At 35.1% G+C, this 20,147-nt stretch overlaps 1 protein-coding gene across 1 annotated transcript; it reads right to left on the bottom strand.

Moving 5' to 3' along the window:
• Positions 1–781: 781 nt before the first annotated feature.
• Positions 782–19,000, bottom strand: moody (G-protein coupled receptor moody). Its single transcript, XM_090399466.1, has 2 exons — positions 18,015–19,000; positions 782–2,343 (listed from the first exon to the last, which is right to left on the bottom strand). The coding sequence occupies exons 1-2, from the start codon at positions 18,825–18,827 to the stop codon at positions 2,056–2,058; spliced, it is 1,101 nt and encodes a 366-aa protein (XP_090255592.1). The 5' UTR covers positions 18,828–19,000; the 3' UTR covers positions 782–2,055.
• Between the last annotated feature and the right edge of the window lie 1,147 nt (positions 19,001–20,147).

The raw sequence follows: 20,147 nt of genomic DNA, 5'->3' as shown, positions 1-20,147 counted from the left end.
AACCAGATGAAATCAATATATATCCGAAACATAAACATGGCATATCGATAACAAAGTAATTCATCCGCATGATTAAAAGGTTAAGGAGTTGGGAATGCTCAGCAAAAATAGCCTAGTTCGTAGCAAGCGAGCGAAGATTTTATTTTATTTTATTTTACTTATTTATTTTTGAAATAATGAAAAAAAATAAATACATTTTTATATTTTGAACATAATTGTATGCTATATTACAGCTTAGGATTAGCTAAAATTTATCAGCAATCTAATTATGCTTATATTTAAGAGAGATTCTGAATACGGAGACTTAAATAACTAATTTCAGTTAGGAAGGCATTACGAAAAACGTCTTTGAGAACTAACCATATTAGATTGTCTATTTCACGCAAAAAAAAAAAAATAGATAAATAAAATAATAATCAAATGTAATAAAATTATGTCAATACCCAAGAAAGATTATAAACATATAGCGAACTAGTATCGTCAGTGGCATTAGGTTTGCTCGCTACTGGAGTTAGTTGTTAATTTGTAACGAAGGAGATAATGAACGAAAGAAGGAAATTCTCCCAGCAACCCTGAGAAAACGAAAGAATTTATGCAAGTTCAATTTTATAATGCTTATGACCATGAATTTATTTTTGGTGATATTTATTCTTAATCCCATTTTTTCACTCTCTTCGAACTAGTGAACGAAGAGAGTAAAAAAATGGGATTAAGAATATCCAAAACTAAATTCTTAGTCATAAGAAAAAAAAAAAAATTAATTCAACGCTTTCTTTAAACTGGAAACAAATAGAAAGAGTGACAGAATTTAAATATCTCGGATGCTGGTTAAATGAAGAATGCAATCCAGAAATGGAAATAAAAGTTAGAATTGAAATAGCAAGAAAAGATTTTCTCCTGATGAAATCAACACTTTTTTTTTTAAATTTCACATTTGACGTCTGTATGGTCACATAGTTTTAGCAATGATGTCTTCCTAGAATAAGTGGTGGGTCGCAGATTCCCTTTCCACACAAAGTTTGTAGGATAATCACAAACATCCATGCCAACGGCGAGATTTGAACTCCTAACCTCTTGGCTGGAAGGCGGACACGCTAATCACTCGGCCAACCAGGCCGGAAACTGTGTAACCGCAATTTAAATTTAGAGCTTAGAGTACGCAAGGTTAAATACTGTGTATGGTCTGTACTGCTGTACGGTGCAGAAACTTGGACCTTGAAGATGACATCAATAAAAAAAAAAAAAATTAAAAAAACTTGAAGCCTTTGAGATGTGGTTATACAGACAAATGTTAAAAATCTCATGGACATCAAAAACGTCCAATCAAGAAGTATTGGAACAAATGGGGAAATCACTTGAAGATACCATAAAAAGAAGAAAAACCGCATATCTTGGTCACCTACTTCGTAATAAAAAATATAAGATACTTCAATTGATTATAAAAGGGAAGATAAATGAACGAAGAGGACAAGGAAGGCGAAGAAAATCTTGGCTGGCAGACATCAGACAGTGGACTAGCATGAGCTCTGAGAGATTGTTCGGAGTGGCTGAGGATCTCTCAAAATTTGCCAAGGTGATCGCCGATCTCCGATAGGAGATGGCACTCAAAGAAGAAGACAATTTAATAATATGGGATTTCAGAATTTCTAAAGTTAATTTCTTCTCGTTTTCTACTGCTCAAAATTTAATCGCTAACTGTGGTAACTACACGTAATTTTAACAATAGGAAGATGAATAGAGAGATATCGTTTGGTGCAAGTCAAACAGAATGTTGTGCTATACAGAAAGTAGGCGATTGATCTTCCCACTTTTCAGTTTCAAACAATTTATAAGTGTAAATCCTTAAAGAGAAGGGAAACAATTATGATGACAATCTATTAAATAACAGTGTCTAACATTTATTTTCCTGTGCATGATAATTCATGCAACAGTAGTAAATGGTATTTTAGTTTTTTGTAACTAATTTTCTCAAATCATACCACTGTTCACTACATTAAAAGGGCTTCACAGTACCATTTATCACCAGTTTCCCCTAGGCTATTGCGCTGAAGTAAATCACACTGGTTTATCATCAACAAACACTGAATCAGATTCAGGTAAGACATGGGATGTCACCAAGGAAATTGTCGTACGTGCAGCTCCAGAACTATCCTGAGGAGCTTGGGGACTGTTTCCGCTGAAACTGAGAGTACGTGGCCTCCGACAGAGTAGTACAGTCTTGTACGCTTGGCGGTACTGTTTATTGGAAACTCCGTAGATGATGGGATTAATACAAGCACTTAGGTAGATGAGAATGTAGCCCATAATGTGCAGTTCAGGATACTTCACGTTCTTGTCTGCTACCTGCAAAAATAAACCGAAACACAGCTCAGATTAAACACCAAAATACTCATACAGTTAAAACACTACAAAAACAAAGGAAAAAAAAAGCTTTACAGAGAACTGAATCCAAATTTTCAAAATAAATAAATAAATAAAAACAGTAGAATTTTTTTTGAGTAATATTGACCCACGATAGTTGGTTTCGACGATGCCCTTTGGTTGGAAAGATATATAAAGGGTTTTCCGTTGAAAACAGTTTGAAACAATCTCCCTTACGCTATCTTTTTCTCAAAGAATACATCTTCTAACTGCTCAAGAAACATATTAGTATCTCTTGAATTACGTTATTCGACATATTCCTACTAAGGCAGAACACCGGAATAGGATGGTAACAATTATTTTAATTTACAACACAACGTTTCATTCTAATGACATAGGATTTCTTCAGGTGTAAACATACAGACTAGTAGACAGAAGTAGTCTAACAAAAAGTGACAATATGCGGTTATAGAAGAGACTAATGTTTTTTAAAATATTTCTAGCTGTGCGTTGCATTGTTCAGCACGTTGTGCGTGTTACGCATCGGGTGCACACGTTTGGCTAATGATGGATGTTCCGGTGTTCTGCCGTATAAACTTTTACTTATATATTCATGAACCGGCAAAGTCTACATGCTTATATATATAAACACGAAATGATAAATATATCAGGACTACGGAAATAGAATCAGCTGCGAAATTTCTCTCTCTTTATATATTTTTTTAAAAATTAACAGCCTATTTTTCTACCCACTACAGGGTGAAGGCTTCGTCCATTGCGGGAGGTTTTGGATCTACTATCTCTCCCCCCATGGTGACCCAGTTCATATTGGGAGAAGACAATCACAAACATCCATGCCTACGCGGGATTCGAACCCGCAGCCTCTTGGCCAACCAGGCCGGCTTATATATATATATATAGATCAACAGAAGCTAGAAGTGGGATTCAAATTCAAATCTCCAGCTAAGGGTGTCGTTGCTATTGACTGAGCTACCGACTCCTTATCAATATTCATTCATGTTCATTGATTCGAGAAATACTTCTGCCATCTTACTTTTTCAAGAGTTTGGCCGTTATTTTACAGTAATTACTGTAAACATAAACATACTCTACACCCTAATCGTTGTTTAGTATAGCTGCTAAAGCTTCTGCGGAATAAAATTTGTTCGAGCCTAACTTTTATTATTATTATTTTTTTTTTTATAACGTAAAATAATTTGTAGAGAAGGACGTTGAAACTCGAGGACCTTCAGTCTGACAAACGTCGCATAACTAATCGGCAAATAATAGCACTAACTAATCGGCAAATAATAGCAGTAATGATCATTCAGGAATTCGAGAGAAAGCTTCGACAGTTCATTTGTAATGAAATCTTCCTCGAGATCAACAGAAGCTAGAAATCAGCAAACGCAAATTAGTCAGCCATTCTTGCAGATTAACTGACGACCTCGCGCGTAACGGTTTCGAAATGGTAGAACGCGTATTGGTGACCAGTAGCGAAAGTTTGTTGCAGTTATTTGAATTCTAATATATACTGTTTTCCCTAACCTGCGCCAGAATAATATCTTTGAAATGCAAGAACGATGCGATCGACTAGACTTCCACCCCCCACCCAACATACACACACCCTCGTAAAATGCATATCTCAAGAAAAGTAATCTTCAGTCTGAGACTGCAGATTATTATTATTATTATTATTATTATTATTATTATTATTATTTATTGAAATATTCGTTTCCGAAATGAATGTGACTGGTCAAATGAAAAATATTTATGATGTTCACTGAATAAAACGGTTTGTATTTCTACTTAAAGTGAATTCGAATTTTTGAATGAGTGTTTTCATTTCAGTTGAGCCAATATTGTTCGTATATTAGAGATATAAGAGCAGAATGAAATTCGGTCGAGTTCTGTCCACAATAACTACCAAAGAACCTCTGGTCTGAAATGGCCCTGCTATAGCAAAAGGTGCAATAGCACTCCCTCTCACAATGTGTAACGTAGTTAGAATGGTAAAAAAAAAAATTTTTTTAAAAATCAGTCTGTGGTCTTTTTTTTTTTTTTTTTTTTTGATAATCAGGCCCTTTTTCTCAAGATCATGACTTGGACAAACACACACACACACATACAGAAAAAAGCGTAATATCAGTCATCTCAAACAATCACTGATCACTAGACGTCACTTGGTGGTTTTATTACCCTATCCTATCAAGTATCATCCTCATTCTCGAGGTTAGCTGTTATGAATCTCCATATATTGCTATCTTGCGCTATTATTTTGCTTTTCGCATAGTTCAGCCTACCAGTCCTTCATGTGTTTTTGAACGAGGTATGTTGTCTTTTTTAACTCCTCCTCAATTCTTCCCTCGAAATAAATCTTGTTGAATTCCATGCCCTCCAATATGATCCATTATATATTATTGTTATTATTATTTTTTTAAATATGTTCTTTATCACTTCCATTTTATCTATCACCTCCAAAATTTCATTTCTCTTTTAGAGACATGAAATCTTCAATGCATTTCTATCCGGATCTCAAAAGCATCAGTCCTAATATCTTCTTTGTTTCTTTATCTATGTTTCTGCTCAGAAAAGTAGACCAAATAAAGTATTTAATGATTCATACTGTTTTGTTTTGCTTATTTCGTTTGATGTTAGTATGTTTTACATTGTAATAAAGGTTGAAGTTACAATTTCTGTTCTCCTAATCTCTCTTCTGCATTATTCATTCTTTGTAATTAAATATCCAGCACAACTAATGTCTTAAATATCTTTAACAATCTATTTGAACCAAAACAACTTATAATTTTTGTCGCATACTTATTTTTAGTTGTCTTAATTTTTGCTCTAATGTTTTTTCGTCTTACTTTTAATTTTGAAACAACTGAAATGTGATCGGAGTCTAATTTACTTCTGGATACGTTTTTGTTTGCACAATATTATTTCAGAATCTTTTTCTAATCATTATATAATCGATCTGATTAATTGATTAATATGTTAGATTTGGCTCATTATTTAATTTTGCGAACAAAATTTCATTAGACTTACACTTCTGTATTTATATCACCAAGTCAAGGGTTACGGGGGGGGGGAGTGTTTGCTCTCTTCCTGTGGATCCAACTTCGGCTTTCAAGTCTCCCATAACAGTCAAAAAATTATATTACTTCATTTGTTTTACAACCTTTTGTACACACTCGTAGATTTCTTCAACCTTTTCATCTCACTTGCTCTCAGTGAGCGCATACAGTATATCTGGAGTATACCAATGTCAAAAAGTTTTCCTGCAATTTTGATTAGTATGCTTCCGTCATTACAGATCAATATCTAAGAATATTTTTTTTCATCATGATTCCAGTGTGCTCTTGACCTCCTGAATAGATAAAGGTTAAGTTATCTCTTGGTTAAGTTATCTTAGATATTGATCTAAAAATATTCTTAGATCAATATCTAAGAATATTTTTTTTCATCATGATTCCAGTGTGCTCTTGACCTCCTGAATAGATAAAGGTTAAGTTATCTCTTGCAATTTTTTCATTTCCTATCCACTTTGCATTACTAAACACACAGACATAACTCTCATTATGTCTGTATTCATATTTAGCATTTCTCTATTAAATTCTCAAGTTTTCCGGTTTGATATAACGTTCTGACATTCCTTGTGGCTATTCGTACGATCCTATTCACGGTTTTCGGCTGGACTTGATCTAATGATGACTTTTCCAATGGCTTTAAGCCATCGTCTTCATAAACCATATTACTGGAATTCATCCTGCAGGTCCCATTTTCATCTCTTTAAGGTTTTATTTTTTTTATTTATTACTCTAAGGTTTGCATTTCAGATGCAACATCATCGCAGCAATAGATGTCGAATTGCATGCGAATGCAGATTTTTATATGAAACCTGAGAAAGTAGCAACAAAATGTTAGGAACTTCTAAAAACTTCTGAAAAGAATATACAGGGACATCACTCCATCCCTCATTTCCGAAAATGATATACAGGGACATCTAGGAAACACTTGAGGATGATACCAAAACAGTTGACAGAGTCAGGACAACTTTATGGAGGATGGGAAGTTGGTGTGCACTAATAACGAATTCACGAATTATTGTCACTGTCAAATGTGTTCTAACGGAAGTCACCAGACCATATTCACCGATTAAGGCAGTTACCGATTAAGTTACTGGATCATACGTTGCTTTTAAAGAAGTTGTCGGACCACACTCACTGATAGTTACCTAGGGCGTCACCGGACCACAATTCGGGACCTGTTTTACGCATAAACTAGACAAGTTACAGCTTAGGTCGCAGTAACATAACAGAAAACATAAATAAACATAGATAACATAAAATTTACTCAGTAGAGGGAGGGGGGGGCTCTAATTTTTAAGTTGCAGCTTAGGGGGGGGTTACAACAACCTTAAATCCGGCCCTGACCATGCTCACCTGTCTTCGCACGTTTCATAAGGAAAAGCTTTCCCAATCGAAATAATTGATGTAGACAATATTGAAATAGGCATGTTTACAAAATCGACAATTTTACAACTCGGTTAAAATACCTCTCTTAGTTTAAAACCTAGGATTTTTCCTGGCGACCTTTTCTCTTCCTGCAAAAATTGCATTCTTACCTCTTAAGATGATGATTTTCATCAGTCGAAGTAATAGTAGTGGCAGTAACAATAGTGGTTTTGAATGATCACAGTGACCTCTGTGTGAGGACTGATTTGAATTTCAGAAAAAAAAAAATCAGTGTACTTTTTCATACTTTGAATTATCATAAAAGCTAAAGAATAGATTCCAACACAGATGAAATTTTTTTCTGAGAGGAATGCACAACACAAAGATAGACTCGTTTTTAACTAATCAGTTATATGGAAAAAAATAGTGATAAATGCTCATAACATATAACGCAACTCGCGTGCCAAATATTTTATATAAAATGCAGCAAATTTGTTAACTCCATCTTTCTTTTACAAATAATGGCAATAGTACCATCAGGCAGGGTTTTTTAAGCTTTATGAAATCCGGGTCCGTCCTTAAGAATCATACCTCGCGATTAGATTGCTCTGACAAACTGAATTATTATTTTTTTCCCTTGCACATATTGTGCTAAAATTGGACATGCTTGGTTCTTTCTTCATGGAATCGTTTTTAATTTCTCAAAATAAGCAACAAAGCGAAGAATTTACAATTATTTTCATTCCGAAATGGATAGAATATTACCTTTTCATTGAAAAATCTAATCTATATTCGAAAGCAATAATAATGCACTTGAAAGACAAATGTTAATGTAAGAATTTTTTACATATTTGTGGAGTGAAATGCAACTAATATTTAGAGTTTTTTTTTTTTTTTCTGAAATTTTCATGAAACTCCTAATATTTGATTATAAAGAAGAAAAAGTAAAACTTTTATGGTAATGAAGCTGCCTCTGTAATCCAAATAGGTTAAATTTGAACCAAATATGATTTATTATGTAAAAAAAGGATCATTAATTACATGGGTATATATTTTTGAAGGTAAGAATGACGTAGTACTTGCTACAGGGCTTGATTGAGCCGAGATAGTATAAGATTTGGAAAAAATCACACCTATGAAAGGTGCGATTGGCAACTTTTAACTGGCAAAATTATGTGAAGAATCACTAGCAGATGTTTGGCTTCAAATTTGATTGGAAGTATATTTGATTGTCATATACCTTACTGCCATACTTCCGTATGGCAGTAAGGTATATGACACTAAAAATATTTTTTGTTCACCATTCGAATCTTATACTTTTATTTTATGAATTTCTGTTGATATTCTGAACTTATGATTAATGTATTTTTTAAATTATTTTACAGTAGTTTCAGTTTATTGAAATTTGCTAATAAATAATCCATTAGTATGATTTTAAACAATTCTCGGAACACTTTTTCTCTCCATATTCAATTTTAAATTTGCATTTCCTTTCTACTTTAGCCCCAAGTACTCGTTGGTTTTAATTCAAAAGGTGAATGTGTTCTCATGCCATCGAGTACAATAACCTATTTTGGCAAGCAAGCAAGCTATGAAGTGCTGCCAGAAATGAGTGAGCGCGTCAGCCAATTTAGAATACTGCAAGCGTGATTGTTAAATTGGGAATACAGTACTTGTAATAATACGACCCACGTGACTCTTTATATGTGGACTCTTTAACTGAAACCTTCCCTGAAGTTCATCTGCTGCTATGCTGTAGACCGCATAAAGATTTAAACACAGAACCGCAGTAGCTTATTCAAAATATGAATATCTTTAATTAATTCACTTGAATTGCATTTCAAAGCAGAGCACAGAATATGAATATACTGTTAACATACTGTTAATTAGTCTTTTTTTTTTTCATCTCCTGCCACTTAGAGAATAATTTCTTCGCTTTTTTAACTTGTGCAATAGTATCCACTTTAGTTATTCCCACGTGTCTTTGCAATTGACAACATCTGTAGCTACCGGTGCTTACAGTAGACCCTTTTTCTGATGACATCAGAATCTTGTTTTTTAATAAAATAATAATGATAAAATACTTTGCTAATTTATGTGTAACAGGTGGGTTAGCTTTCAGTTGGAGATTCTTTCTCATGAAGAATCTAAATGTCGAATATAAAACATTATCAAGTTTAGAGGGGTAGAGTTTTATTTACTCTCCCTCTAAGAAAAGCATATGACTTATTTGAAAGCAGATGGTACTAGTCGTTTGAGATATCATTTGTAATACGCTCGCCTGACACATGCCTTCCTAGTAAGATTTTATATTAAATTTTTCTGTAGATATACTCGTATCATCCTGATTAAACAAATCATTAGTATTCATAATGATTTTATGAATAATAATAATTTAATAATAATTTTTAAACAAATTTATGTAGGTGGGTGAGAAGTACATTTTTTTATTTTATTTATTTATTTATGCAGTTCACACGTACAAAGGTTTTCTGTAAACCTATAATATATCCTGGGTGGACCAAGGATATATTTTCTATTTTTTATTATATATATATATATATATTTCTGATAATGAAAAAAAAAATACATAGTCAGGAAGCCATACTCTAGAGACCAAACATGGAACTGTTTTCAAGCCGCTTTATGTCTCCAGTAAATGAGCGGGTTGTCTCACACAGGACGATGAAATTTATCTCTCATCTAAAGACAATCACAAACATTCATGCAGCCGGATTCGAACCCGGATTCAGCCAACCAAGTCGGCAAATTCATAATTGATTCATAAGTTCCCGGTGTGAGACCGCCGCTCTGCTTATTGGAAGCATGAAATGGCTTGAAAAAGTTCCATTTTGGTCTCTAGAAGAGGGTTTCCGGACCAGGTAAAAAATTAAAATAAATACAGAACAATCTAAAAATTAATAAAAATTGAAAAAAAAAAAAACTGTTGGGAGTACTGAGACTGAGTACATTCAAAACGCCTCCGCACGTAGACGCGAAGAACTTTCGATGTTCATTTCTCCGTTAGAAAGTCCTGTGTTCAAATTCCGTCCATGCGCGAGATGCCTTATAAAGGCTTTTTATCTTATGACAAGACAACCAGTCTCATAGGGAGGTGGAAGAATTTATCATCTCGGAAACTGGTTGTTCATATCCCGAAATGAAGATCCGGCCAACATGCCAGTAGAGTATGCTGATCTTAATAGCTTCTGCCATAATTCCAAACAATTACAACTCATATTTAATTCAGTGATCAGGACTCTAAGCGGGATATATTTTTTTCTGTGACTCGAATTAAAAAGGCACGGATTCACACACTTAACAAAAAAAAGCCAACTTGTTTTTTCCCCAGCTGAAAAAATTTAGTGCTGTTCAATGTTAATCCTGTTTACAGTTGACATAAAAATTTCTGAGAGAAAGAGCAAAAGTTAGAAAACGTATTCTAACTATCAGGATTCCATTATTATTAATTTTCATTATATACAATGCTGGAACCGATAATATTTTGTTGACGGAGATCGCAAAAAATTATGGCGACTTTTTTATAAATTTACAGGTAATCTACCCTATAATATAAAATGATAAGCCTTTTTTTGTAACGTTTTGGTGTCACGTTTTTTGTCAAGTTATTTGAAACGTTTTGAAACTCAGGGGGCTACCCTGAGTGTCGAGTCTTCAAAATTCGAGTCATCAGAATTCAAGGAGAACCGGCCTACCAGTCCGAAACTCCGGGGGGGGCGGGGGGGAACTCCCCTTTCGACTCTTCAAAATTCGAGTCATCAGAATCAGAATTCAAGGAGAACCGGCCTACCAGTCCGGAACTCAGGGGAGGTTGGGCGCCGTAGGCGTCAGGGGGGAGGAGCCCCCTCTAGTTAATATATAAAGTCACTTTTAGATATAATATGAAGAAATGTAGTATTTCTTGCGTGTGGAATCACTGCATTGGAAACTGTAACCTTATTTGTTAGCCATATCGCCGTTTTCTTTCTTGTCTCATAGTTTGAGATAGCCATACTCGTCTACATATCTGCTTTCAACTGGTACCAACAATAAGAGCGACTGGGATTTAAAGTGGAAAAAGGAAAGAATCTCGTTTTTTTTTTTTTTTTTGTAAGGGGAAGTCAACTAGCGCATTTACTTTCTACCCAAAAGTTGATTAGTTGCATTATAATAGATATTGTTGCACTAGTTCTAGAAAAAGGTTGTATTTGTCATAATTGCATATGAGAAATTAAATACGCAACATTTCCCCCACATTTTGATTTTAAAAAAGAAATCATATAGTATAGTGTAGGAGAGAACCTTACGAAAATAGGTTTAATCGAGAACGGACAATTACATCTACCATTTTGTCCAACACAATAATAGTTCTCTTGTTGTTGTTTGTCTACATCAGGGGTCGCAAACTGGCGGCCCACGACCTTACTGATTTATTTTCTAAAAATCAATGTTTCTAACATCCTGCGGGAATTAAAACAAAAAAAATTCAAACTTCTAAATGTTTTATGGCAGCTTTAAACAAAAGTAAAACTTATTACTACAATTCTTATTACTCCAGTGCAATACTGAACTAAAAAATAAATATAACGAAGTTGGCATACCAAATTTTTATAAATACCTCGGCAGTAAATATCCCAAATATAAAATTTATTGTGGAAAAATGTTGTCAATCTTTGGAAGCACCTATGTATGTGAGCAATTATTTTCAATTATGAAACTTAATAAGTTAAAGTTCTACTCACGGATAAAAGATTCTAGATTAAATGCAATACTTCATATTGCAACACGAAACGAAAAACAGATGATTTTCTTAAAGTATGAATAAAATGTAATTGAACATATATTTTCTAAACTTGTTATATTTTTAAAATTTAAAAATAAAAATTGTTATAAATTTAAAATTTAAACGGTGGTGTAACTGTTTACGTAAGTCGTAAAGACTTAGCAACAAAAGGGCCTTTGTTAGAGCCTTTCTTTTTTTTTTTTTTTAGCTTATGTTTTGGTTCACAGAATAATATTGAATATGGCCCGCATCTTATATACATCTAATTGACTGGCCCTTTGCTGCGTTTGAGTTTGAGACTCCTGATCTACATATTTCTCCTTCAGCTGGCATGAGTGCAAACTGTTGTTAGTCCTTCATCTTACAATGATTTTTAAGTAGATCAGCAACTAAAGGATCCTCCGTAGCTCAGTCGGTATAGACGAAGCCCTTTGGTCGGAAAGACTTGGGTTGATTCCTGTCATTGACGTGAGGAACCTTTATCTGGTCTCTTTCGACTAAAGGTGAGTTAGCTTATCTCATACGGAGGTAGAGGGTTTTTAATCTCGGAAATTCGGGTTTTTGTCCCTCAAAACAGACAAACCGGTCATTAGAACACTCGCAATTTAACAGGCAACAATCCATCCATCAGTGCCTGTTAAAGCCACTGATGGATGGATCTGCAACTAAAACCCTAGTAACTGTTATTTATGTTGTTATTAGGAATTGCGCATCGCTCGTTAATCCCAGTAAGACTCCCTCTCTTCTTCACATTTTATGGACAAAAAAGTAACAGAAATGAAAAAAAAAATAATGAAACACTTGCATTCAAATACGAAATTTACTGGAAGCAGTATTTCTAATTATATTTATTGTCTTCATTTGGATTTTGACGCCGAGCAAAATCTTGATAAAGCGATGCATAAGAATACGTTCTCGAAATTTTGGTGCTAGAAGAATCAAAGGCTGCTTAAACTTTTCCTTGAAAGATGATACCAAGCTGCTTTTTATTCTGAATAGAACTATTTCTTCTAGCATTTGCAATTAACGTCAGATAAAGTTTTTGTGATATAAAAAGACCAGATATTAATCTGATGGTTAACTGAAAGTGTAACGTCACGAGGATCTGGGATCTGTTATTAATGTATCTTCTGTCGACTCTTTGTATTGCCATAATCTCATGCAGCAACATTATCCTAATATTTGTATTGTACAGAAAGACTTAAAATGCTATCTGAACATATTCTGTTTAGTAAGATTTGCGATTAACATTGTGAACAGCTGTTTTCTCTGTCACGCTGTACTTTTTTTTTTTAAATGGTAAAAAAAAAAAAAATGAAACAATCATGCAGTAGAGTGTGTGATTTTCGGGTTAAATAAGCTAATAAAATCCAAGAAAACAGGAACGGAATTAATTCTTTGACAGCTATTTTATAACAATCAGATAATTATCATCAAACACATTCTAAGAAAACAAAACGTTTCTTTTATCTAATTAGAAATGGAGATTTAGCAGATAATGTTTCGGATCAGGAGCAGCTAAATAAACTGCTTGACAAAATTAACAAAACACTTTGAAAATGTGATGTTACTCATGCAATTAGCTATAAAGCAGATATGGCGGTGTACAATACCATGACAATGAAAGAAAAGGAAGATAACGAGAAACGTCGAACAGGTGTAAAGGACATTACATAGGGTTGTATAAGAATTACTAAAATGATCACATTACAGAAGTCATTACAGTATGCTTGAAAATATGGTCACATAACTTCGGTACGGCATATGATCCCCCCCCACCCTCCAAGGACTAAACAGACCTGACAGCGGTGGACCATACTCGATATAAGAGTATCTGTGGGATTCTGTGGCAACAAATCCATTCTTCTATCAGAGCCAACTTCAGCTCTCAAAGTGACTAAGGCAATGGCCGTCGGCATGCAATGCGACGCCCAAGGACATCCCATATATGTTAGATAGGATTCAAGTCTGGTGATCGTGCAGGCCATAGCAGTCGTTGGAGTTCTTCAGTTTCAAGATACCCCTCTTACTCGAGCTCTGTGGGCAGTGGTATTTTCATGCATGGAAAGAAAATCTGGGCCAACCGTACCCCTACAAAGTCGAAGGTTCCAAGATCTGTTCTCGGTACCTTTGCACAGTTATGGTATTCCTATCAAAAACGTGAAGAGGGATGCCGTCATTATTCCGCCCCACACGAGAACACTGTCTACACCATAAGTGTCTCCGTGTGTAGAGGCTTATATGTGACCATAAGTGTCTCTTTCTCTAATGTTCGAGAGATAGTACTGCATTTCTCGTTTTCCCCTGATAAAACAACGTTTAGAATCCGTAGACTAAAACGGGACTCTCAGAGAACAGAACTGTGTCTCATTTGTCAGGACTCCAAACCATATGTTCATGGCACCAGTTTTGACGATCTCTGCGGTGATTTTTGTGGTAAATGGGATACAAACCACTGGCTTCCTTGCGTGAGTCCATTTGAATTGAGCCTTATCAACACAGTCCGCCTGGAAATGTGTTCACCTTTGGCCGCAGCATGCTCAAGAGACAGTTGGTGATTGAACATCGTAGAGTTCTACGATGTTAGTGCCAGATAGCAGTTTGTTGTGGTTAACATATTCTGGCGACCTTGGCCAACTCCTCTTGTGATAGTTCCTGTCCCCTGAAAGAGGCGACACTTCTTGACATATTAAGGCAACGTGCTACCTTCACATGCGATATCCCAGCTTCATCCAAATGCCATAAAACGGAAATGAAGTTATGTGGTTGCAACTCGTATTTTTATAAGCATGAGTAATTTGCATTATACACGTACCTGTTGAACAATAGATCAATTTCTGTTGGATACTAGGAATTCGCATGCCAGAATGTCTATGATATCAAATATTTGCCTTCGAAGATATTGTTAAAAGTAAAATATCCATGAAACACATTTTGTTCTCTTAATTTTGTCGAGCAGTGTATTAAGAAGTATGACTGTATGCTATACATATCAATTTTAAAATCTTGGTCTGCTGAAGAAAACTTAAAGTTTTATATGTTTCATTTATGAAACATATAAAACATTTATATCCCATTTTGTTCACTTCGAATTTCAAAACTAAACGTATTTATTTTTGATCTGTCTTCTTAAATTTTTAAGTTAACTATAGTTAAGCTAGCATATTAACTAGGTTTTATAAATAAAATTAGGTTCCAAAGAAGATGAAATCATACCCCAACAGACATTATTTAGTTCACTTTGAAGTATTAATCTTTTCCTGGAATTCTCTCTCTCTGTCTCTCCCTCTCTCCTTGGAATTGTTAGTTTAGTTTATAAAGTGTCTGTTCTAAAACTTCGGGAAATCGCACTAATATTGTGCAGTAGGTTTCTATTAAATGCTCTATTTACGTGTGTTGATAATATATCAACAGGTTGTAACCGACCCGTTCTTCATCAAATTTTCACAGCAGCGCCACCTAACATCATTGTCAGCTACAACATGGTATCTGAGGAGGTTCTGTATAGTGATGTATCATATCACTGTTTAGTATTAATATAAATTAATACAAAGTGTATAAATGGAAAGATTTATAATTTTTATAATTAAAAATTTATATTTATATTTATAATTAAAAATTAAAATTATACGGTTTTCTATGGAAATTAATCGCGGAATGGATGACAAACAGTATGGAAAGCAAAACAACAATAGAAGGGGAAAAAAGTAATTGCGTTAAATTCAGCTCCTTTACATTCGTGAAAACGGGAAAATAATCACATCACGTCACATCCTTCTGCCTCTCATTGATGAAGATCTGCAACACTGGAAGGAAACCAGTATGCTTTATATACCTATTTTATATTGGAAATTAAGAAACCAGATGAAAATATAAATCCGTTGAAGTCTGCAGTCAATCTGTATAAGAAAATCAACGAAATTTCCGGAAAACTGAAGAAAAAGCAAATAGTGTCTCTAAGAGACGAAAATGGAAAAATAGTTCTAGAAGAAGAGAATAAAGCACAGATTTGGATGAAATATGTAACAGAACTTTTCAATGATACTAGAAAGAAGCCTATAAATATAAAAGATAACATTCAAGGACCAGCAATCATGAAATGCGAAATAGAGAATGCTATACGAACAAGTAAAACAGGAAAAGCCAGTGGACCAGATGGTGTGCAAACAGAATTTTTAAAATTAATCGAACCAGATAACATCAAACTTCTTGAAAAACTATTTAATAAAATATATGAAAGTGATGAATTTCCATCAGATTGGCTCAAATCTACATTTATCACTGTCCCAAAGAAACCCAAAGCGAATTCCTGTGGTGACACTTCCGACTTATTAGTCTAATGAGCCAAACATTAAAAATATTTTTGAAAGTAATTCAGAATCGCATTTATAGAAAAAGTGAAGAAACTCTAAGTGAAACACAATTCGGCTTTCGGAATGGTTTTGGTACTAAAGAGGCCCTTTTCTGTACCCAAATATTGATACAAAAATGCATAGAAAAACAGAAATCTGTCTTTATGTGTTTCATAGATTTTGAAAAAGCATTCGACAAAGTCAGACACACTAACTTAATAGAAGTCCTTCAACAAATAAGGCTAGACGAACAAGACATAAGACTAATAACAAATCTGTATTGGAATCAGTCAGCTACCGTTCAATTAGACAACATTACCACCAGTGATATTAACATCAAAAGAGGAGTGAGACAAGGATGTGTGCTCTCACCACTCCTGTTCAACATATATGCAGAGGTAATCTTTAAAAAAGTATTGGAAGAATGTCCAGAGGGAATCACAATAAATGGAAAGATTGTTAACAACCTACGATATGTAGATGACACCGTGCTAATTGCAGATAATATTATGGATCTCCAAAAACTCATTGACAGAGTATACATAGAAAGCCAAAGAATGGGAATAAATATAAACATCAACAAGACAAAATACATGATCATCAGCAAACATCCAGCCTCATCAATGAAGCTGACACTCAATGGGAAAAATATTGATCAAGTGTCAAGATATAAATATCTTGGTTGCTGGCTTAATGAACGGTGGGATCCAGAAATAGATATAAAGACAAGGATTGAAGTTGCACGGCAGTCCTTCATGAAAATGAGAACACTATTCTGCAATAAAGACCTAAACATGGAAGTCAGATGCCGAATGCTGAAATGCTATGTGTGGTCTATTCTGCTCTATGGAGTTGAAACATGGACATTGAAGACGACAACCATCAAGAAAATCGAAGCCTTTGAGATGTGGCTATACAGAAGAATGCTAAAGATATCATGGACAGAAAAAATTACCAATGAAGATGTCTTAAAATCCATTGGCAAAGCTAAACATCTTGTACAAATAATCAAGAAACGAAAAACATCATATCTTGGCCACATCATGAGAAACAGCAAATACCAACTTCTACAAACTATTTTGGTAGGAAGAATTGATGGCAAAGGAACTAGAGGAAGAAAAAGAATATCATGGTTTGACAACATCAAGAAGTGGACAGGAAAGAGCAGTGCACAACTGCTCAGATTAACACAAGAGCACAGTTTGTTCGCCAAGATGGTCGCTGACCTTCGATAGAAGATAGCACAATAAGAAGTCTGCAGTTGTTATTATGACTCAGTGCGCCTGTATGAGCACATGATTCATTCATAATATATTCATTATTATTATTATTATCGTTAAACTAATAATACCACTATTTACTCTAATTCAAAGTTAACTAAAATACAAGATTCTGAATTATATTAACAGCGCAGTTTTAAGAAATGAAACCAAACAGCAATTTACTAGATAAGCTTAAAATATGTAAAAAAATAATATTAAATTAAATAAAATAAAAAGAAGGAAGAAGTATGAATGCAAACTATAGCAAAAACCATTGCCAGAACGAGTGTGCGCGCGATATCATGAAATTGCACATACTTGGATTAGGGTTGCCACCTTTTGGTAAGTCCAAAGAGGGACACACTTATCGAATATGAAAGTCTTCCTCTCCTCTAAATGTATAAAATGAAAAAAGCCAAAGTTGAATATGTAATTCTAACCTTATAAAAAATTAAAAGATTGAATACATTTGTACCGGTATTAGTGATTTAATAATATTTGTATTTTAAATATATAAGTTGTCCCGCTTAGGTGTAATTCGGGACGCTGAAAATTTTCTTAAAATTCGGGTTGTCCCGCCTAATTCGGGACAGATGGCAACCCTAACTTGGATATAGGATTGGAAGAAATGAACAAATCTCTTCTAGTCATCTGGGATGGGACACAGCTTTTATAATTTTACTCTCCCACTTTCTTGTTCTGATAATACGTATTCGCTATAGGGAAGTCGTACTCCCAACATGCTATATCCTTTACAATAGTTCTGTTGCGTTTTAAGACTTAAATAATGTTTCCTTACCTTCACTATAGTGATGGGAAGATAACAAAACAGGAAAGAGCAGAAGATAATTAGCACCATTCTCGTGACTCTCCATTCTTCTTTCCGTCGTTTCGCTTCTCGATCCTTGCGCTGTTCTTGGGTCTCGTGACCACTAGTATGTTTGTGCATGCGGCTCTGACTCTGACGGACCACCCAAAATATCCGAGCGTAGCAGACCACAATTGCGATGCATGGTACTACAAAACCGAAGGCGAACAAAAATGTCTTAGACGACCGACCATTCACCTCCAGGATAGAACAGTTAAGTATAGAAGGATCATAACCAAATTTTCCCCATTTCCCTAATAATGTTGGCATGATAACAGCTGAAGAAAAAGTCCAGATAAAGACAATCATCAAAGCAATATATCTCTTCTTATAGACTTTGTTGTAGAGATTCTGATGAGCAATTAAGATGTACCGATTGACCGTTATGGCAGTGATAGACAACAGCGACAATCCCACGTTCACATATCTCAGGAAAGGAAACAGCACGCACAGCGTTTCTCCATGAACCCAACTATGATTAATGAACCTTGAGGCTGAAAATGGTAGATTCACGGCACAAAAAATTAAATCGGCCACGCAGAGGCTTATAATAAAAGCCGCTGTTGCACTGCGAACTCTTGGACATCTAATCAAGGCTATGATCGTAAGCAAGTTGCCAGTCAATCCTACTATTATTATGACAATTACACAAAATGCAGCGAAATACAGCAGTCCTGGGCGTTCCAGAATAGGTGGTAGAGACGATATAGGATCCATCAAAGGGGTATCATCAGCTCGACCCATTGCGACATTTAAAGGCACTCGTAAGCAACTGTACAAAATAAATTGAATTCGATTTTAAATAGGACGCAAATTGTGAAATCCTCTCCTGTTCGGATAAAGTTCTGTGTACGCACCTGCTTCAGAAGCGAAACGTTCTTTTATCACAGTTCATTAACAATACGTTCCAAGTACATCTGTTTGAAAGAGGAGATTTTTCAACATAGCTTTGACGTTTTCAGCAGCAAATTACCTTCACCACACAGTCTTATAACAGTAGATAGCTAAAATCAAGTGGCAGATAATAAGCATTCTTCCTTAATACCCTCTATTCAAAATAAGACCTTTGCTCTCAAACACGAGCCTATTAATAATACCAGTTACCTGACTCTGGAAGATACGATAACAGTAGAATGACGTGTCACGGAGGGCACAAAGACAGCCACATCGAAGTGACGACGGGTCATTGTTTCACATATGCAAAATACTCTTGAGTATTTCCCCCCGTCGGTTGCAGTTCAGCAGACGCCTGAATGTTTCCTACTGCCGACCGGTAGCTCCGCGAGCACTGCAGGGGACAATATGAGAACGCCAAAAATCGCGTATTCGTCGTGTAAAAGTCCGGACGTCCTAAGTGACTGCCTGCTCCCATGATCCCGTTGTGTGGCGTCTATCTGACTAATTTGTCAATTAAGCCGCTCGCTTTGACATCCCTTACCACCCCGCAAGAGATAGAAAAGACAGAGAATTTTGCATAAAAAGGAATGATGTTAATGATCTCAAACTGTTTGCCACGTACTTGGCACACTTTAAATTGAAAATTATTAATTTTGCCTATATAAGTGTTAAAAACGTAGTAGCAACTCGGCACATTAACAGAAAATAAACCGAAAATAAGCCATACAGCATAACCAGAGAGAGAGAGAGAGAGAGAGAGAGAGAGAGAGAGAGAGAGAAAGAAAGCATTCGTGTGTGTGTGTGTGTGTGTGCGTGCGCGCATTTTTACGTCCCCTCATGAAAAGATGTGAACCTATAATACATTAGCACCATGGGTAGAATAAGAATTTTTTTCTGTATATTTTATTATTATTAATGATAATATTTTTTATATAGTCCGAAAATCACCCTGAGACCAAACATGAAACGTTTTCAAGTCACTTTAGGCCTCTAGGTAAGTGGGATGGTCTCACATCGAGCGGTGAAATATATCTCCTACCTCAAGACATTCACAAACATTCATGCCCACGGCGGAATTCGAATCCATCTTCCTGCCATATCTATGTTCACCAGAAAGGTGTGCTAATAAGAATCGGAATAATAATAATAATAATAATAATAATAATA

Source organism: Typopeltis vanoorti, chromosome 10 (assembly GCF_054136105.1).
Source record: "Typopeltis vanoorti isolate ZY-2024b chromosome 10, IOZ_Tvanoo_1.0, whole genome shotgun sequence".
Lineage (NCBI taxonomy): Eukaryota > Metazoa > Arthropoda > Arachnida > Uropygi > Thelyphonidae > Typopeltis > Typopeltis vanoorti.
Note: the sequence above shows the minus strand (reverse complement) of the source record. Positions and strands in the feature narration are given on the sequence as shown.

Excerpts from the sequence above, each read along its gene's own strand:
- moody (XM_090399466.1), bottom strand. The coding sequence starts at position 18,827 with ATGGGTCGAGCTGATGATACCCCTTTGATGGATCCTATATCGTCTCTA. Across the intron at positions 2,344-18,014 it reads TTCCCATCACTATAGTGAAG|GTAGCAGACAAGAACGTGAA; the intron begins GTAAGGAAACAT and ends TTATTTTTGCAG.